Raw genomic sequence first — 21834 nt, 5'->3', positions numbered from 1 at the left:
AATACAAACAATTAATCATAAATTTTTATTCTTGTATATTGACAATTGATATTAAAAAATAATAATTTTTTTATTGTTGTCCTTGTGAATGACAATGAACTGGCATGTGAATCTCGTATCATACTGAGTTACATAACGTGTCTCTCTTTACTGTTGTATATTATTTTTTTGTTTTAACATTTATTCAACTTGGCATTACTCATGTCTCGAGCATGACCACAGTTTGACATAGATTTGTTCAAAGTGGAAGTTGGCATGTATCCAGTTTAATAATTCAAGTGTTAATATTATCATTTATAAAACTTAAATATTCCATTTAATTTAAATCTTTTTTTTTTTAAATAATATATAATATTAAACATTGTTTTTATAACAATTTAAAAGTGTATTAAACTTTGATAATTCAACAGGTTGCTAAAAATAAATACAGTATACATTCAAGAGATGTGTACTTGAATTTCTTTTGTTCAAGACGACGATAATATAAATTATTTATGAGTCATCATTTAAGTGTTATTTTCATATTATTATTATGATTTTTTTATTGTTAATTAACTTATAAATTTGCAATTGGATATTTAACAATGTAACAGTAATGATTATTACTGTTATATTATTAAATTATAATAATTAATAAATAAAATATAATAATATTTGATGACCTCAATTTTTATTGGATATATGAGGACAAAAATAATAAATATATTTTTTTGATAAATGTGTCTAATCTTTGTCACAATATATGATAACATAAATGACTCATTCCATTGTATAGTCACGAGTACCGAAAATACTGTTTTAAGTCAGTTGGTGTGTCTCACCACGTCTCAGGTTCAAGTTTGACAATTAACTAAATAAATATATTTTTTTCATCATGACAAGAGATGGTACGTATTACATTTAATTGATTTATTATTGTATTTATAATTTTTATAATTTTTTTATTTATTTAAAAAATAATATAACGTAGGTTTTTATTTATTATTTTGATGGTTTTTTTGTAATTTTATTTTTTAATGTGGAGGTTAGAAAGATCGAATAAAGGGCCTTACTCACTGAAAAAAAAAAAAAATAAATAAAAGTTGGTTCATTGACTTTTGATAGTAAACAGAATAAGACGTAATAAACCGGTTTTAAAAACAACAAAGAAAGATAGAAAACAAATATAATTATTGAATTGTAATATTTATTTTTAGATATAGAGATTAATTTTTATTGTTTTAATTGTTAAAATATTTATTGTTTAAATGTAATAATAATAATTGATTGATTTGTTTTTACAGTTAGACGAAGTAGACCAACACCAGAATGGAGAGGAAAAAAACGTTCATGTACAGATCTCTTGTGTCTTTTTTTATTCTTCATATTTATGATATGTTGGATTGGCGTTGGTTATTTTGCAATTAAAAAAGGAAATTTTGATGCTATTTTTAAACCAAAAGATAGTAATGGTAGAAAATGTGGTATTGATAATGATGTATTAGATAAACCAATTCTTGCTTTTTTTGATTTATCAAAATGTGTAAATTTAAATTTAAAATTTAAATGTAATACACCACAAGTATGTGTTAAAGAATGTCCATCAGAAAATTGGATTTTTGATAAGAATAAAAGTAACATTGATGATATAAGAAAACATATAATATGTAAAAATAATATTGATGTTTCTAAAATACAAACAATTGAGGCTTATGAAAAATTAATTAAAGAAGATAGTTGTGCAAGTTGGTACTTGAAAAGTAAACCAATTTTGCGACGTTGCATTCCAGATGGTAAAATACCAAAAGAAATTGTTGACCAAACAATTAAAGACACAGCACTTAAACATGTTAAAAGTGTCATTGGAAAATCTGGTAAAATTTTTGACAAAATAATAAATACAAAGTGAGTATTACATTAATTAATCGTGTTTAATAATTAAATAATTTTATTAATTTATTTATATATTTTTTAGATGGCAATTATTATCAATAATGGTTGGAAGTGTAACACTGTGTTTATTCACAATAGTTGTGTTGCAATGGATTGCATTACCTTGTGTTTGTCTTTCAATTACTGTTCTAGTTGGTGCTCTTGGATATTTATCTTACCATTCATTTAAACAATCAAAAGATGAATACTCTGATCATCATAAATATTGGCTGTGTCTTGCTATAGCGGCTGGAGTAATTGGTGCAATAATTGCCTTGTTAACATGCTGTTTATTTGATCGTGTTCGTTTGGCTTGTAAAATTATAAAAGAAGCTAGCAAGTTAGTATAATTTCATTGAAAATTACATCAAGTATTTGAAGAAAAAAAAAAAAAACAAACCATTTAATTTATTGTATTTTTATTTTTAGAGCTGTTATGTCAACAATATCAAGTTTATTTTTTCCAATTTTTCCTTATATACTATATACGATTATTGCTGTATATATGTTTCTAATTTTCGTACAATTATACTCAATTGATGAAGAATTTAAAATTCAAATTAGAAAGAATGATGGTAAATCTTGTATTTGTTCAAATGGAATTAATGATACAAGTGGTGCATTATGTTCACCATATGAATTTAAACAAAATTGTCTTGAAAATGGTAAAGAATGTTTATCAAAAAGATGTGTTAGTATGGAACCATGGTATATACCATATTTTTATGGTATTAATTTGATTGGAGCTATTTGGTTATTATGTTTTATATCTGCTGTTGGACAGTTAATTCTTGCATCAACATTTTCATCATGGTACTGGACATTTTATAAAGATGAACTTGATTTCTTTATACTTTTAAATGGAATTTGGATAACATTTAGGTGAAAAAAAAACTAATCAAGATATTATTTTTATATAAATGTACATAATTTATCAAAGAGCTTATTGTTTAATAATTTTATTTTTAGGTATCATCTTGGAACAGCAGCATTTGGCTCATTTATTATAACAATTGTACGGTGTATACGTTATTTTTTGACATTTTTACAAAAAAAAGCATTATCATCAGAAAATCCAGCTGAAGGATTTTTCAAAGTATGTTGTTGTTGTGCTCAATGTTGTTTGAGTATGTTGGAAAGACTTCTTAAATTTATCACTATGAATGCATATATTATGTGTGCAATTTATGGTAAAGGATTGTGTACATCAGCATCAAATGGACTTGCTCTTTTAGCAAGAAACATTGCAAGAACAGTTGTTTTAAATAATGTTGTTGGTTGTATTTTATTTGTTGGTAAAGTTCTTATAACACTTGTTGTTAGTGGTTTAACATGGTGGTATTTTTCAAAAGATCCACATTTTGATAATGAAGATTTTATATCTTGGGTACCAATTCTGGTTGTATTTTTGGGTACATATTTTGTTGCTGATATGTTTTTTGATGTTTATGAAATGGCTATTGATACAATATTTTTATGTTATTTACAAGATTGTGAAATTAATGATGGTTCACAAGAAAAGCCTTATTTCATGACTACGGGACTTGCTAAATTATTCAAGCACTAATAACATATTGTTTTTGAGAATATTTAATTATAGCATTTGTAAATTATATATTGATAAATAATTTATATACAATTTTTATGTTAAAATATTAAACTATTCATATATTGAAAAATCTTCCATGAAAAAGAAAAAACCACGTGTTGCGACAATAAATAGCACAAATAAATATATTTAAAATATAATAACTAGTTAAATAAAAATTATAAATTCTTAATTTCATTAATTATTACAATATTTTTTAACTATTATTATTTTTTTTTAAATATTTTTTTATTTAAAAAAATTTTTATCGATAATGCATATTCATTTTTTTTTAATAAAAACAAATACTCAAATGAGTTTATCAGATATTCAAATTTAAAAAAAAAAAAAAAATATAAATAATAATTGGTAGAGAAAACCTGGTATATTTTTTGTGGAAATTCGAGACTGTGCACGTACAATAAATACAAAATAAAAGAAAAAATGTTGATAAGAAAAATTTAAAAATGTACTCATCAGTGTACAAACTAAAGAGGAATAAAATAAAAATGAAAATAATCGATTTAAAATAATAAATTAAAAGTAAAAAAAAAAATAGGATAATAAAAAAAAAAAATAATAAATAATCGTGTTAACGATTTGAGCTGGTTATTTTGCCGGCATTGTGATTATATTTGTCAGCAAAATGAAATAATATGTAAACTATTAAAATGGAGAATAAAGATAAAGAGGAAAATTAAATTAAAAAATTGATTAAGAAAAAAAAAAGCAAGCAGAGTGACACGTCCTACTTGAAGGAAAAAAGAAAAAAAAAAAAAAATTGTAAACAAGAATAAATAATAATTCACAATAAACTTGAGAAAGAAAAATATATCACTGGATATAATTGAATATAAATCAAGTCTAATAATGTATAGAATGTCATAGGTAAAAAAAAAAAAAAAAAAAAAAAGAATTCAATTAAATAAATAGGAAAAAAAGGTTTGTGGAAGTAAAAACAAACTGGTCGATTTTATCGTTCAGTTAAAAAATTCGCTAAAGATATATTATATTCATATTGTTTTTATCAAAGAACAAAAAAAAAAAATTCTAAATAAATAATGATTAATTTAAAAAAATAAATGTAGCAATCAATTTATACGTCTGCTTGCATTATAATTTTAATTTTATAAAAAGCTTCTATAGCCACTATTTGAAAAATAAAAAAAAAAAATAAATAAATAATGATTGTATATATGTATTATTTGCAATTATTTGATGATGTGAATAATAATAAGATACACGAGTGAATGATCAAATAAATACGACAATGATTAAATGATGAAAAGAAAAACATTCAGTTGATTAATAAAATTTAAAATAACAAATGCTATAAAGGTACTGTGGATTTTCAGATAAATATTAAGAACAAAAAAAATATTATTAATTTCATTACAGACTATTATTATTTATAAATATTCCTATTTTTTTATAATTTTTTTATGTCAACAAAATATCTCATTCAACTTTGATGACGTCTCCAACATTATTTTATTAATTGAAAAGCATTTTGAGGAACAAATTGAAGCTCTTAATTGTTGTACCTTTGTTTTTGCATTAAAAAAATTATACTTGAATAATGAAGCAATTAATTAATTAATTAATTGGAAATATGTATAATTTTTAGACTCTCTCTAGAGAGCGAGATTATCATGAAAATATTATCAAGAAGCAAGTGAATGGCATCAGTTTATGGCAAGAAATTTATAACTGTCGATTATTAATTAAATAAAATCCTACCTTTTTTGCGGATGTTCATCTTCCCATCTTGGTCATCAAAATACTCCAAGCCATGTAGTAGTTCATGATGAATGATGATTCTATCTGATCAGCCAAGAAGACTGGTCTCCTGGTCTCTAGTCTTCTTGTGATCAGTACAACAGGTTCAATGTTCACAGACACACATACACACTAAATAGTAATTACACTTTTGTCTACTTTTCACCACAACATTTTTAAAAACACTTTTCACTGTCACTATCAGGGCCAAAGAGTTCAGTCAAATTTGGATGCCGTATCAATTCGCGGTTAGAATTTTAATTAAAAAAATCGAAAAAATGTATCGATATATCGAGGTTATCAAGTTAGAGTCTACAACAGGGATACTCGATATATTGAATTCGTGTCGACTTTGTTTTTTGTTTCAACTGAGCCTCACTAAAATAAATTATTTATTTATTTTATTAAACTTTTATTTTATTTTCACAATAAAATTATGCATTTAATTTAATTTAAAGTACTGAATAAAGTTTTAAAATATAACACTCTTTTAACACTCAAGTGTTAATTTTATATTTTTGATATTTTTAATTCTAAAAAAAGTTTTTTTTAAAAATATATTTAGAACTTTATTTTTATTTTTCACTGACTTTTTTTGATATTTTTTTTTGAGAACTTTTTTCAGAATTTTTTTGAGAACTTTTTTGAGAATTTTTTTGAGAACTTTTTAAAAAGTTCTAAAAAAAGTTCTAAGAAAAGTTCTCAAAAAAATTCTCAAAAAAGTTCTCAAAAAAAAGTTCTGATAAAAGTTCTCAAAAAAATTCTCAAAAAAGTTCTCAAAAAAAGTTCTAAAATAAGTTTTCAAAAAGTTCTAAAAAAAGTTCTCAAAAAAAAATATCAAAAAAGTGCAGTAAAAAATAAAAATAAAATTCTAAATATATTTTTAAAAAGAACTTTTTTTAGAATTAAAAATATCAAAAATATGAAATTAACACTTGAGTGTTAAAAGAGTGTTAAATTTCAAAACTTTATTCAGTACTTTAAATTAAATTAAATGTATAATTTTATTGTGAAAATAAAATAAAAGTTTAATAAAATAAATAAATAATTTATTTTAGTGAGGCTCAGTTGAAACAAAAAACAAAGTCGACACGAAATCAATATATCGAGTATCCCTGTTGTAGACTCTAACTTGATAACCTCGATATAACGATACATTTTTTCGATTTTTTTAATTAAAATTCACAACCACACATTAATACCAAACTGAACTCTTTTCACTATCACTATCACCACTTTTACACCACTTCTAATAACAGAATTTATATAGTTTATAAAGTAGTTAAGTTTCTTTTTCTGTTTTTATATCATCTAATTTTTATATTAAATTGTTTTTAAAATTTTATTTCTATTTGATTGATAATTCACTATCATCATATTTTTAAAATAGCTTATTATTATTGTTATTATTTGGAAACGATCTATCATTTGAAAAAGGATCTCGAGCCGGCTGTTGATCTTTTTTTTTACATTCTTTTTAACAGAGGCAGTTCGTTCTTGATACTCGAGAATCCAACAGGTGTGTTGATTCATGCGCAACAACACCTGTCTACCAAAGTACCAAACCATGCTTGTTAAAAATATTTAAAACTCACCGACAAATAGTTGTTTACCAACAACAATAAGTGGTACATTTGCAACAGCATAAATATCAATCATCTCAGCGACATGTGAATATGTGATGTGATTGATTTTTGTAGTAAAACAAAGATAATTTATGAGTTGTTGGGGCAATAATTTTTCGTTATCATTCATTATCGTTGAGGCATAATATCATGTGAATGGTCTAGATGCATTTTGTTGGTAGTTCAAGTGTACCTGAATTTCATATGATTGTTGAATTATTAAATAGTTTATAGACAATTCACTTAACTTTTGAAGCAGTTGGTAACACAAACTAAAGTCAACGTACCTTATGACACTTTTAACATTAACATCATCATTCATATGGTATTTTTTACGTTATTTTTAAGCATAGAAACAGTCTCAGTTGTCTTGATTATTTACGTTATTCTTTTTTAATTATCTCCATCATTGCTTTTCCCATGGATAAATTTAACGATGCAACTACAACAGAGAATGATTAAATTATTATTGAATAAGTTTGAGACTGTACTTTTATTTTTAAAAATAAAATAAATTAACTCACTGTACTCAAAAATATTTTTGGCTCCAATGACAAACCAATTTAGTCATTTTTTTAGTTCTAGTTATAAAAATTGTGTTTGATTAATTACATTAACACATTAGTCACTTCAGCCGCATACTTCTTGGTATCTGTTAACAATAAAAATATTAAATGAACGTTATAAATTTTTATCACATTGGAGTAATTATTGAAAACTGAAAAAAAGAGTAGATGAAAGTGAGATTATTAAATTTATAATAAATAGACTAATTAATTAGTAGTAAATAAATAAAAAAAAGATAAATAAATAATAAATAAACAAATAGACAGTAAAAAAATTGAATCTCAAAGTAAATAAATAGATTCTAAGCTCTGACAATAAAAACTAACAACAGCCTCAAACAAAAAAAAATTAATATTGAAATAGTTGATATTTTTTTGATTGTTATTAATAAAAAAACGATTATTATACAACAAGAATGCTAAATTAATTTTCACGTATTTACGACGCCGTGGCCATTTTGAGCATTAGCATTTTGCGACGCATTTTTTGCCAAAAAAAAAAAAATTCATAATTACTCAATTTTATTATAATTCAATATTAAATAACCGATACGTTTAAAATTCATTGAGTAGATTATAATTAATAATAAAAATAAAAATGAAATAAGTATATGAATTAAACGATACCAGAAAAAACAGCAAAATCAGGATAAGCAGGAACGCCAAAAGGGCAGCTTGGCAAGATGTAGAACAAAACAAAACACACATATCAACACTACAAGTGACAACACTGACTGACCCCCCGCAAACGCACAATAGGTTTCAAGCGTCCAAGTGTTCGCGAATATACACGAAGTGAACTCGGCTAACTGTTTTAGCCAATCATCGGATACCCAGTTTCAGTATTTAGCGAATTGTTTTTTTTTTTTTTTTTCATTATTATTAAAATAAAAAATAGTAGAAATTCTACATAATTTGTCTGCAGCTACAGTCAGCTATTTAGGTAGCGCGGAGTGAAAATCTGTGTCGTTCAGTGTTGTGACTTTTTAGACTTATTATTGTAATATCTAATAACTGTTAAATAATTATAAATTGTTGACAAATCGGTCAATTGAATTTTTCTGAACAGATTGTGATATAAATTATTGCTGACTTTTGTGAATTTTGGCTAAAATTAATGTACATGTCAATGGTGTTGGAGCTGACAAAAGCAAATCTTTATTTGGCAAATAATGGACAAATGGTATGTAAACATGAACTTTTTTTGTTGTTTTTAATTATTTAGAGCATAAACAAGCATAATTACGTAATTTTTTTCAATAATTAAGCAAAAAAAAAATTAATTATTCGAGGTCAAGTTGTCATTTTTTACAAAGACAATGAATTTATTAATTTTTTCTCATAAATATTCATAAATATTTGCTATATATTACATTGTTGTAGCATTCTTGTTGTATAATAATCGTTTTTTTATTAATAACAATCAAAAAAATGTCAACTATTTCAATATTAATTTTTCTTTGTTTGAGGCCTTTGTTAGTTTTTATTGTCAGAGCTTAGAATCTATTTATTTACTTTGAGATTCAATTTTTTTTACTGTCTTTTTGTTTATTTTTTATTTATTTATTTATTTATTTACTATTTATTTACTACTAATTAATTAGTTTATTTATCATTTATTTATGTTTTTGCTATTAATTAAATGCTATCGTTTTCATTTACTCTTTTTTGTTGTCAATAATTACTCCAATTTGATAAATATTCATAACACAATGTTTATTCTATATTTTCATCATTTACAGGTAACGAAAAGTGTATCTGAAACGCATAATGTGTTAATATAATAATTGGACAAATACAATTTTTATAACTGGAACTAAAAAAATGACTAAATTGGTTTGTCATTTGAGCCAAAAATATTTTTGAGTACAGTGAGTTAAATTATTTCATTACAGAAAAGTAAAAGTACAATCTAATATTCACCCAATAATAATTAAATAATTTATTGTTACAGTTGCATCATTAAATTTATCCATGGGAAAAGCTGAATGCTAATTACTAGATACAGATTCATCTAAAAACAAATGTGACTGTCTGTATGCTAAAATGCCACATGAAAAATACCAAGCAAATGATGATAGTGTCACAAGGTACGTCGATTTTAGTTTGTGTTCCCAAGTGCCTAAAAATTATTCTAATTGTTGATGAGAAAAGCATTGGTCTTGCTAATATATGTCAAATAAAATATAAAAAAGCTTCAATGTACGATTTTAAAATAATTGAGACAACTGAGACTGTTTTCATGCTAATAAATAACATGAAAAATACCAAGTGAATGATGTTAATGTTAAAAATGTCATAAGGTACGTCGTCATACGTCGTCGATATTAGTTTGTGTTACCAAGTGCTTTAAAAATTAAATGAATTGTTGATCAATTATATGATAATTCAACGATCATATGAAACATGTGTACACTTGAACTACCAACAAAATGCATGAAGACATTCACATGATATTATGCTAAATCAACAATGATAAATCTCTGATAATGATTTATTCAAAACAACCAAGACTGCTTGAATGCTATAAAATACAACATGAACAATACCCAGCAAATGATTATATTGTTAAAAGTGTCATGAGGTACGCTGTCGATCTTAATTTGTGTTATCCAGTACTCTTTGAAAATCAATCAAATTGTTTATCAATTATTTGACAATTTAACAATCATCAAATACTGGTACACTTGAACCAGCAACAAAATAACAAAAAACCAAGCATCGAGACCATCTACATGATATTATGCTTCAACAAAGATGAATTCATCATAATAAAAAATCATTACTTGATCATTTACATTTTGCATGTGCAATTGAATCAAAAAAATGTGAAGTTTCAATGAAATCCAACATCTCATGAGTTATTTACAATGATTTTATCAATCTTTTACTGGACAAAAATCAATAACATCACATGGTGCTAGTATTATTGGCTCTTAGGCTCTATTTAATGTACCACTTGTTGTTATTTGACAATAACATTCTCCAATTTCTGATAAATCATAACACCTTTGTCTTCAGGCTTGAGTGACAAGAAATTCCTGCCTCTCCTGATTAAAGCGTAAAAAATGTTCTCGAAACAACTTATATTACAAACTTAGCCGACAATTCGAGACCTTCTTTTAAAATTGATTAATCGCACTTTCAAATAATAATAGTAATATGTTATTGAACATTTCTAAATAAACAAGACAAATAGTTTATTATCAAGTGAATAATTATAAAGACAATACTCTAAAATAATTTATATTTATCAATTTTATTCAGTTAATATAAAAACAAAAACTCTATCAAGTTTTTTATAAACTATATAAGTTAATATGTATTGTTTTTTTTTTTTTTTGTTACACCAAGTGGTGGAGTGAAAAGTGTTTTTAAAAAAGTTTTTGTGAAAAGTGTGGTGATCATTGTTTTGTGTAAAGTGCTTGTGTGTGATCACTGATCAGTGAACCTGTTAATGATCAGATTGAAACATCACATGAACTACATGGAGTGTAGCATCTTCTGGTCTTCATGGAATGCAGTATCCTGAGCAATTTGATGACCAGCGTGGGAAGATGAACATCCGCTTAAAAGGTAGGATTTTATTTAATTAATAATTGCATTTATGGACCATGATCTTGTTTGAATGGTCATGAAAGTTTTTTTTAGTAATATACAAATATTTATAAGTGGTCATAAACAAACAGGCTTCTACAAACGCACGAAGCGTGTGTACAACCAAGTTAATAAAAAATATTCAATAAATATAGCTATATATATAAACCTTTAAAAATAATTAAGTTGTAAAGGCATGGTAAAAATAAAACTCAGTAAAAAAATACCCATCACATGAAGTATCATTTTAATTTTTTGACACTTTGTTTAATAATCAAATCACAAGAAAAGAAAAAAATTAAGTAAAATTAAAATGATTTTTAATAATTCGTACTCTTGCACCTAGTGCACGAAACAGTGCATTTGGTTGAAATATTTGTCGTACAATATAATACAACAATGCTCTTAGAATAATATAATAAACAATTACAACAGAAAAATCTAATCCATAATTTGCATCTTCGAATCCTGAATAAAAAAAAAAGCAAGAGTAATTAATATATTTTGGCCGGGGGATTATTATTTAAATATATAGATATACAAAATATTGATATTTACTTCCAACGCTCATTGTATCTACGACTTTACGGTAAGGACAGTAATCAATATGATCAGGACATTCCAAATCTTCCTTCTCAAATCCATATACAGATGAAATTAATCCTTCAATGGACCATCTGAATGGTGATGAATACATCATGAGTAAACGATACCATGGCAGTTTTTCAGTTGAACCCAATCCTTGGATAGTACTCACGTGTGATGCTGAAATTACTACAGCTCCAGCAAAAACTCCAGTCTTCAATTTAATAATAATTAAAAATATAATCTCGTTAATATTTATTTAGTTATTTTTTCTCAAAGTTTTAATTAAACTTACGGCAACGTTGAAAACGCTGCCGATGATATAGCCGATAGTTTCGCTAACCAATCCAAAGACGAAACTAATAGTAAAAAACATGGCAAATCGAGAAAGTTCAAGTGTTTGAGAAGACATAATGTATGTTATCGACAAGTGTATTGTGCACAAAAAAAACTGAAAAATAAATAAATATTATTATAAACAATAAATTGATGGAGTATTGAAATATATATAAATTATCAAAAATTCTACAAACATATATAGGCACGCAGGAAACAGTTGAAGCTAGGAAATAAGGAGTAATTCTGTACCATCGGTTAAAATGTTCTCTCTCTACTATTCGTAACTCTATCGGAACTAAAAAATTTATTTATATGTTTTTAATTATTTTTCAAAAGTCGATTAATTAATTTATTTGTATAGATTTTACTCACAGCGAAGTGGAATAGGAAGCATTGGTACTGTCAAAAAATAGAACAATGTAGTGTGACAGAAAAATAAATTTTCAATTGTCTTTGATCCATCCAAGGCAATTTCGAAATAAATACCACCAATTATAAATCCAAGAAAAATATATAAAAATAATTTTAAACCCAAATAATCCTGAAATAAAATTTTTATTTAATATACTCATTGTTAATATTTTACTTATATTCTTAAATACCAAGTTGGTTTAATAAAATTTACTTTACCTTTTCTCTGAGCAATTGAATCATCATGCGTTTTAAAAGAGTACAAAATTGTGTTTGCCATGATATTTTAATAGTGTTTTTATATATAGTTTCAATATCAATCGTCGTTAACGATTGTTGAATTGGAGTTATTGGATATTTTGTATTTACTTCCGAAATCATACTATCAATAAATTTTGTTCCATATTCTCCAGATGCAATGTCAACAACTATAAATAAAGTATATATAAATTACAAAATATTTCTAATTTTTCCATTCTATTTTTTTATAATAATTTTTAATGTATATAATAATCACCAAAGTCTGCAGGATTATAATGCTTTGGACATTCAATGCCAACATCGTTCAAGAAAGGAACGAGATTATTTACTGGACCACGATAAGCACATTGTCCATTTGCCACGACATAAACATGATGAAATTTAGAAAAAATATTTGCACTTGGTGTATGAATTGAGCATATAACTGTCCTCCCTCCCTCTGCTACTTGTCGCAACAAATTTATACATTGAACTGATGATAATTCATCTAAGCCACTATAAATAAATTTTGATTTTCAATTAAAAGTTTAAACTATTATACAATAACTTGTAACTCTATTGCACTGTAATACTTAATATATAATTGAAAAAAAAAATTACGTTGTTGGTTCATCGAGAAAAATAACTGGTGGATTATTAACAAGCTCAAGAGCAATTGCTAATCTTTTTCTTTCACCACCTGATAATCTTTCCATTATTGTATTTTCAGCATTGGTAAGCCTCAAAGTTTCTAATATTTTTGTAATCTAAAATAATATAAATGTATGATATGCGTTATTATTTTATTTTTTTTAATTTTTTGTAAATTAACTTACTATTATTTTTTTTTGTTCGTAAGAAACACTATTGCCAAGCTTGAGATCAGCTGAAAAGTTCATTGCTTCGATAACAGTTAGTTTTGGCTGAAGCAAATCATCCTGCATTATGTAGCAAGTCATTTTTTTGAAATACTGCATATTTGTTACCTTTCCATTGACTTTTATTGTTCCACCAATTCCATGACTCCTATTATTATTTAAAAAAAAATAAAACCAATTTATTTTATCACTGATGATTCTACGCTTATATTAAAATAATGTGACGCACGTGTAACCAGTGAGAATATTTAATAAAGTTGACTTTCCACTTCCACTGGGTCCAAGAATCGCAGTCAGCTCATTGCATTTAAATTGTCCACTAATTCCTTTCAATATCATTTTTTTACCTAAAAAATATTTATAACCAATTTATCAATCAGTATTTATTAATATAGATAATTGAATAAATTGAACAACAACATTATTACAATATTAAAATATTATTACAATGTATATACTGTAATCACTCGAGTGTAATAAATTTAATTGATTGATCATATAAACTAATGATTAATTATTGTTTATTACTAATTCATTACCATCTCACATTAAATATACACTACAGTATATATATAATACAGTATATATATATTTTTATTTTATATTATTTGATTTCAAGAAAAAAAACAAAACGAACTTTATGATATTCAACAAACAGTAATATTTGTAAATTATTGAAATTTCAAAAAAATATTTTCTATATTTACTTGAAAATATATTGAATATTAAATACCTACTTTTTCTACCTGCTAGCACTGTGCATGTTATATCAGTAAATTCAATGTCAACTGGTGGCAGTTTTACTCCACCAGACCAAGATTTTCATCGTTGATACGCTTCGTCAAATTTCACTGTGTTATCAACTCATAGTCCTACTGACAGACTAAAAATGATTGTTCATATACAAAACGAGAAGTCTGTGTATTTTTTTATTCGATGGCCTTAATGACTCCAGCTATTTTATATTATATAAAAATATGAATAAATATGAGATGCATGATAAATTATTTACAATTTTCCAATCATACTTTTAGATTTTTTTTTTCTTATACCAACAAATACAGAATAAAAAAATATTAAAAAAAAAAAAAAAAACTGTAAGATTATTCGAGTAAAAAAGATGCTGACGATCGTTAGTTGAAAAAATAAATAAAAAAAAAAACAAAGAAGGTATATTTAAAATGCGATAAACACGCAAATGCTTCTTTAATTTTTATATTAATGATATGTTTGTAAATGGAATAAAATAATTGTATTGATTAGATAATAATTTTTTTTATTTTTCTTTAATTATAATTCTTGATTTTACATTGAGATAAAATGTCTATCATTTTATTTGATACATAATAGTTGATTTTTTTTTTTTTTTGTGACCAGATTGAGACTGTAAATTATTATTTACTTTTTATTCGAATTTATATTCAGTCAATTGGAAAATCTGACGGATTATTTCTTTCATTTTTTGTCCTTGAAGTGTCAATTCAATATCACGTTTATAGAAAACAACAATATTTCTGAATACGCGTTCTCTTACCAAAGTTGTTAAATCAGTTGATTTTGGAATATATACTTTAAGAACATCCAATGTTGGGAACCAGAAATCTCTGAATGGCATTGAAAGTACAACTGCAAGCATCATCATTGGAACTTCTCCACGATGAAGAGCTTCCAAAAATGTCTGCCAACGTTCAACATTCATCATTCTGAAGAAGAATGACATTGTTTCAACTTTTGAACCATAGAATTCCAATCCAGTTTCACCAATGAACATATAAGCAAGTGTTTTAATATCAAAACGTTTTTTTTCTTCATCAACAATTCTATTCCAAAAGTATTTAACTGATGAATAATGACCATAAAATGCAGACAATGCAAGCATGTTACCTTCACCAAGATCTTTATCAACAATAGCATGATCAAATGTTCTACCATATTCACCAACTAAATCATCAATTGATACGTGTGTTAAACGATTGACAAGACGATAATGCCAGTATGCCAATATGTAATAATCATATTCATGTTCAACTCTGGTTTCAGTTGTTTTTACAACTCTGCAACGTTCATGAATCAAATGGCTGATAAAATCAACAACTTCTTTCTTGACTTTGGCAAACCACTGTTTCAATTTTTCTTCAAATGAGAATACACTCATTTCAAAAAAGATTGTAAATTCATATGGAAGTTTGTTACCCTCAATCAACAAAGTCACAGTTTTTTCATAGTCGATTCTTCCCAATGTTGTCCACATGATATTGTTCAAGTAGATAGTAAGTAATTTTTCAAAATGAGTTTTTTCAAATTTCTCCAATTTAAACCATACTTGTTTTAACCATAAGAAGATTTGCATACCCATATCTTCAATAAGAGTTTCAAAAATTTGACGTGTTCCAATTTTTGTTGGTACTTCAATTGTACGAGAATGAACGATAATTTTTTTAATCAAAACAATAACGTTTTTGATATCTGGATGTACATATTCTCTCTCGAAATTCAAGAAGAGATTTTTAAAATCAATTTTTACCCAATCAATTTCATAGAGTGATGTTGCAAGTTTAACTAATTCTACACTTGCAATTGTCTCCATTTTGTAGTTGATGGTTTCTATAGACAAAAATTCAAATACAAAAAAGAAATTAATATTTTATTTATCAAAAAAAAAAAACATGTGTTTGATTAAAAATTTATACTTTACCTTTTGACCATTCGGTGGCTTTGTGAAGAAGAGTATTCTTGAGTTCAGTGTTCATGATGATAACTTCAAAATAAAAACAAAAAAAAAAAAGCAAGTTTTTAAAATGAACAATTATTTAGTTGAAAAAAATATTATTGAAGATTTATCGAACATACCTGTTGTTTGACTTTGTGTCAGATGTAACTGCTTGTAGTATTCAGAAGAACTGTTTGTACCTCTGCTCCAACAGACCCGGGTTTATATACCCCAAAAATGACATGATTTTGGCTACGTCAATCTATTGTTATCCTCTATTTTGTTAGAAGAGAGAAGAGAATAACCAATAGATTAGACACATTTTCGGGTGGCGTGATTCCACGTCTCTTGTTTATCATACGATAAAAAATACATTGAGGCCAAATAACATATTTTTTTATTTTTTTTTTTTAAAGTTTAAGGTCCACAATATTACAAAAACTCGTAAATACACTTTTTGAAAATTATTTTATGTTAATAGATTCTCATTACTCTTGTTATTTCAATCAACGTATATACATAGAGTCATAAATTTTTTATAATGTTATGATCATAAAATATTGAGAGTAAGAAAAAAAAAAAAATAATTATGCATTGAGAAAAAAAAATTATAAAATAATTGCAACTTTGTTATTCATCATTAAAAATAAAAAAAATTATAATGTAATAATAGGTACAATAATTCTGTAAAAAAAAAAAAAACAACAATTATTTTATTTTATATAATAAAAGTCAATATTTAAAAAGAATATTCTCGACAATCATACGAGGTTGCGTTATTCAATATAGCCTGAAGCGAAAATGATAAAGTCAGGTGATTTTGAATGTTTTTCGTCTATTCGACCTGATTAAATATTGTTTCATAATTTCAATCGGATAAAAAAATAACCAAAATAAAATAAAAACAAAGACAAATAAATTATTGTTAAATTTTTCCATATTTTTTTTCATTTTAAATCATCTCATTTTGTGATTATTTCATTTATTTTTAAAATATTAACATTTATACAATTATTTTACACTTTTTTTATAACTTATAATTTATTTATATGAAAATATATATTTAATTATTGTTTTAAATAAATTATTTAATTTTAATAATTTTTTTTTATATTTGCATTTGGAGTAAATTCAATTACAATATTAAAATGTCGATTTTATTTATTTTCTTGTTTTGATGAATTAAATTAATTATGTCACCGCCACCCTATCATATTGGCATGATATAAAATAAAAGCGTTATGAATATACATATATATATTTATTAATTTTAGTTGACTAGAATAACTTATGCATACGTCGTCGTAATAAATAATATGCTAGAAGTTTTATGACAATAAAAAATCCAAATAAAATTTTTATGTTAATCCAGAAATCACGTTGTTCCATATCTGTAAAGAAAAATTGAAAAAAAAATATATATTTTAATGATAAAACAATGTAATATTAATTTATAACTTACGAGTCATTTTAAGAATTTCAATTGGCATTTTATAATGACAATAATCATCGGGACATGATAGACCCTCTCTGTCATAGCCGAAAATTGATATTACTATTGCTTCAAGACTGTACCTTGTATAACTAATATACATCCCACATAAACGATAAATTGAAAGTGGTGTTTTATCCCCAAAACCTAAAATTAAAAAATCTTAAACGATTAAAGTGTTTTGGATTATTAAAAAAAAAAAATAAAAAGTCAAGTACAATTTAATCTTTGAATTTAAAATTAATATAAGCCAACCTTGTAAAGACAATATAAACATTGCAACACTTAAAATAGATCCAATAAAAACTCCGTTCTAAAATAAAAAAATAAAATATCCATGAGTAACAAATTAAATTTTTATAAATTTTTAAATTAACTTACAACAACATTCAAAAGTGTTCCAAGTACAAAGCCAATAGACTCACTCACAAATGCACCGAGAATACAAGAGCATGCGAACATTGCCCATCTGTAATAATCAGGTGGTAATCCGGAAAGTGAATATGTACTGAGTATAAATAGAAATGACGTTGATAGCTGTAATAAAAATATATTTTATATATAAATTAATAATACACGATAAGTAATGAAAAATAGCTGAGAAAAAACAGACCACAACTGGAATTGTAGATAAATTTAAAGCCCAGAAAAAAGAACTTGTATCATACCATCGATTGAAATGTTCTCGCTCAACTAGTAGAAGTTGATATGGATCTACAATGAAAATACATAAATAAATATATAAAGTAAATTAATTTGAATATGGATACGAACAGTGTAAAATTATTGATATCATAGGTATATATCCAAAAAAAAGTGAACAAGCAAAACAAAATAAAAACATGGAAATTGTTTTTGATCCGTCAACACCAAGATTAAAGAAAATACCACCCAACAGTGATCCACTGAGTAGGTACATTATTAATTTAAACAGTATAAATTTCTGAAACATATAAAATAATGAACACATATAGAATATTTTTTATTGAATAAAAAAAAAACATGATATAAGTCTTACCCAATCTCTGATTGTTTGAATCATCATACGTTTTAATAAAACACAAAATTGTATATGCCATTGAATTTTGGTATTTTTTTGATAGCTTTTTTCAATATCATATGATATTGTACGTTGAATTGGTGTCATTGAAAATAATGTATTGACTGTCGATAGCATTTTTTCAACAAAATCATAACCATATTCACCACAGGATACATCAATAACTAGTGATGATAAAATTCAATAAAAAACATTTATTTATTGATTACTGAACAAAAAATAATAAATAATTACCAAAATCAGCTGGATTATAATTCTTCGGACAATCTATGCCAACTGTACTTAAAAATGGGACGAGTTTATTTGATGGACCTCGATAAACACATTGTCCAGATGCAACAATGTATATATTGTGGAATTTTGAAAATATTTTTGCACTTGGTGTATGAATTGAACAGACAACTGTTTTTCCAGTTGATGCAATTTTTCGTAATAAGTCAATACATTGGGTTGAGGACAATTCATCCAAGCCACTGTATAATATAAATATTTATTTTATTAATAATTGTTACTGTTATAATTCATTATAGAGAAATAAATTATATTATCGAATTACGTTGTTGGTTCGTCCAAGATAATGACTGGGGGATTACTGACGAGTTCAAGGGCAATTGACAGACGTTTTCCTTCTCCACCAGACAGTTTTTCAGTCATTGTGTTTTGAGCATGTAATAGTCTCAGTGTCTTCAAGATATCCATTATCTTATAAAAAAAAATACGGATGTCAATAAACTTAATTTTTTTCATTACAACATTGAAAACAAAAGATCAAGCAAATATTTACAAGAATTTGTTTGGATGATTTGGGTACATGAAATCCAAGCTTCAGATCAGCAGCAAAATGCATTGCTTCAAGAACTGTTATATTCGGCTGAAATAAATCATCCTGCATAACATAACATGACATTTTTCTGAATGAACGCATGTCCCTTGGTTGACCATTGACTGTTACTATTCCACTAACTCCTTCTTTCCTTAAAAAAAAAAAATTTTTGTTTTCGAAATTTCGTTCTCGCATATTTATAAATAGCCATAATATTACAATAACAAAATTTATATTTACTCAAATCCCGTAAGAATGTTTAATAAAGTTGATTTTCCACTTCCAGATGGTCCCATTACCGCTGTTAGCTCATTTGATTTAAATTGTCCACTAATACCTTTTAATATTTTTTTTTCACCTACAAATTATCATAAAAAATAATTATAATTTTGTAAATAATCAAATCACTGAAGCAATATTTACAAAATAAAACCAGTAATAATTTTTGAAATTAATTTTTTTTTTATTTAACTATTTTAAACAACGAGAATATACATAGTTGATAAATAACTTACTATTTTTGCCAGTTGATACCGTGTACGTGAGACTGGTAAATTCAATGTCAATTTTTGGTACTTCAAATCCATAATTCCAATATCTAATCGGATTTTTATCATCACCTTCTTTTTCTTGTACTTCCAAAGAAAGCATGTTTAACTTCTAAAAATTTATTTATTATTTTTCATCTAGTATTTTGATTATTGCACAGATAATATTTACACAGATTAGCTCTCGTTCACTGGAATATTGATAATAACTCTCTATTATTATTGCCTGCTATTGTGGTACGTAATTTTATGATAACAATCTTTTTTATTACAGACATTTTTTTTTAGAATCATGATGGAATCGAATAAATTTAAAAATTTCCGGTTACATATGCAAATTTGATGAAGTTTAAGATGCTGTATTTTTAACTACTTAGTTGAAGATTGAGTATCACGGGTGAAGGACATAATACAAACAACAATTTACATTTTATAAAGCAAAAAAAAAAAAAAAAAAAAGTAATTAAAATCTAATAGCAACAGTGTAACAAATATGACGCCTTACAAAAATGAATTTATAAATAATAAATGTTGTCATGTCATGTTACAGGTCATATTAGAATATGCAATTTAAACATTACATATGCAACAAAAATTAACATGTTTATTAGACATAATATTTTTTATTTTATAAATTTTTTTGTATTATAAAAACTAAAATCAGTGGTAAAGTCAAATTCAACTCTATATTGTCAAAATTTAATAGAATTTGCCGAAGAATTTGCAAATCTCTATCTGTATTTTTAGTTCTTTCAAAACACTAATTTTAATTATTTTAATATTTAACTCACTATTGATAAATTTCAGTTAAGATTGTTAATAATATTTTTCAAATGTTATTTAATTTAACATTTAGATAATCGCAAGCATTACTAAGCCTTATCTATGCTATCACAACTAACACTTGTTCTTTACTGAAACATTTTGGAAACATATATTATTATGTCTATGTTTGCCCTTGTGAACAACCTTGTTTAACATAATTAATTTATCATAAAATCACAGTAAATTTAAATAACCACGAGAAAATCCAGTTAGATACTCTTAAGAATTTTTTTTTCCATGATTTATCAACTAACTTAAAAATGCAATTATAAATAATAATTATAAATGTTTACAAAAATAAAAAACATTTAAATAAATATAATTAATAAAATAAAATAATTATATTTTTATATATTAAATAAATAAACACGGAATAATTATGTGACAACATTAAAAAAAAAAAGCATTCATTTTAATTTTTTATAATTACAAATAATATTTAATTGATAATTTAAATATTTAAAAATTTAAATTAATCACCGCCAAAGACTTCAATAAAAATAAAACATATATAAAAACAAAAAAAAAAAAAAATATTCAACATATTTGTAAATTTTTTTTTTTGGATAAATACAAATAAAAAATGACCTCATGAATTAATTATAAATTATTTTCTATTTGTTTTTCTAATTATAATGATATTTTATAATAAATTTAGGTATTAATTATATTTATTATTATTATACCTCGAGCTTAATCCTTTAATATTTTTTTTTTGATCTTTTGAATATCAAAGTGAGTTATATAAAATCTCGTTGTTTACTTGAAACTTGTGAAAATACTTATACGTGAGTTGTTCATTCTGATTCGTGTTTTTCCTTAGAAAACCCCCACATTACAGACAATCCTTTCTAGAA

General features: G+C 25.0%; 3 protein-coding genes across 3 annotated transcripts; 1 reads left to right on the top strand and 2 right to left on the bottom strand.

Annotated features, from left to right (window-relative positions):
- The first annotated feature begins 67 nt into the window (after positions 1 to 67).
- On the top strand, positions 68 to 4377 carry LOC122852329 (choline transporter-like 2). Its single transcript, XM_044152081.1, has 5 exons — positions 68 to 887; positions 1284 to 1884; positions 1955 to 2251; positions 2341 to 2793; positions 2881 to 4377. Exons 1-5 carry the CDS (start codon positions 875 to 877, stop codon positions 3476 to 3478), a joined length of 1962 nt encoding a protein of 653 aa, XP_044008016.1. The 5' UTR covers positions 68 to 874; the 3' UTR covers positions 3479 to 4377.
- Positions 4378 to 7528: 3151 nt separating this feature from the next.
- Positions 7529 to 13866, bottom strand: LOC122850985 (ATP-binding cassette sub-family G member 4-like). Its single transcript, XM_044150029.1, has 11 exons — positions 13749 to 13866; positions 13478 to 13667; positions 13263 to 13408; positions 12919 to 13157; positions 12621 to 12829; positions 12363 to 12531; positions 12185 to 12285; positions 11947 to 12102; positions 11625 to 11865; positions 11401 to 11534; positions 7529 to 7555 (listed from the first exon to the last, which is right to left on the bottom strand). The coding sequence occupies exons 1-11, from the start codon at positions 13856 to 13858 to the stop codon at positions 7529 to 7531; spliced, it is 1722 nt and encodes a 573-aa protein (XP_044005964.1). The 5' UTR covers positions 13859 to 13866.
- Positions 13867 to 17151: 3285 nt separating this feature from the next.
- LOC122852330 (ATP-binding cassette sub-family G member 4-like) lies at positions 17152 to 21747 on the bottom strand. The gene is made up of 13 exons (XM_044152083.1): positions 21664 to 21747; positions 20120 to 20264; positions 19845 to 19962; positions 19566 to 19755; positions 19338 to 19483; positions 19016 to 19254; positions 18740 to 18945; positions 18496 to 18664; positions 18335 to 18435; positions 18103 to 18258; positions 17977 to 18034; positions 17692 to 17868; positions 17152 to 17620 (listed from the first exon to the last, which is right to left on the bottom strand). The coding sequence occupies exons 2-13, from the start codon at positions 20253 to 20255 to the stop codon at positions 17508 to 17510; spliced, it is 1809 nt and encodes a 602-aa protein (XP_044008018.1). The 5' UTR covers positions 20256 to 20264; positions 21664 to 21747; the 3' UTR covers positions 17152 to 17507.
- Positions 21748 to 21834: the final 87 nt, after the last annotated feature.

This window comes from Aphidius gifuensis, linkage group LG3 (assembly GCF_014905175.1).
Source record: "Aphidius gifuensis isolate YNYX2018 linkage group LG3, ASM1490517v1, whole genome shotgun sequence".
Taxonomy (NCBI): Eukaryota; Metazoa; Arthropoda; class Insecta; order Hymenoptera; family Braconidae; genus Aphidius; species Aphidius gifuensis.
This window is presented reverse-complemented; position numbering and strand designations above follow the sequence as displayed.

What these genes read in the sequence shown, in the direction of transcription:
- LOC122852329 (XM_044152081.1), top strand. An exon ending in GACAAAATAATAAATACAAA is followed by an intron (nt 1,885 to 1,954) that starts GTGAGTATTACA and finishes TATATTTTTTAG; the next exon opens with ATGGCAATTATTATCAATAA. An exon ending in GGAATTTGGATAACATTTAG is followed by an intron (nt 2,794 to 2,880) that starts GTGAAAAAAAAA and finishes TTTTATTTTTAG; the next exon opens with GTATCATCTTGGAACAGCAG.
- LOC122850985 (XM_044150029.1), bottom strand. Translation starts at nt 13,858, where the DNA reads ATGATATTGAAAGGAATTAGTGGACAATTTAAATGCAATGAGCTGACT. An exon ending in GCAGCGTTTTCAACGTTGCC is followed by an intron (nt 11,866 to 11,946) that starts GTAAGTTTAATT and finishes ATTAAATTGAAG; the next exon opens with ACTGGAGTTTTTGCTGGAGC. An exon ending in TTCGTGCACTAGGTGCAAGA is followed by an intron (nt 7,556 to 11,400) that starts GTACGAATTATT and finishes TATTGTTAACAG; the next exon opens with ATACCAAGAAGTATGCGGCT.
- LOC122852330 (XM_044152083.1), bottom strand. Translation starts at nt 20,255, where the DNA reads ATGCTTTCTTTGGAAGTACAAGAAAAAGAAGGTGATGATAAAAATCCG. An exon ending in GATATCAATAATTTTACACT is followed by an intron (nt 18,436 to 18,495) that starts GTTCGTATCCAT and finishes TTTTCATTGTAG; the next exon opens with ATCCATATCAACTTCTACTA. An exon ending in GAACACTTTTGAATGTTGTT is followed by an intron (nt 18,035 to 18,102) that starts GTAAGTTAATTT and finishes TTTTTATTTTAG; the next exon opens with AACGGAGTTTTTATTGGATC.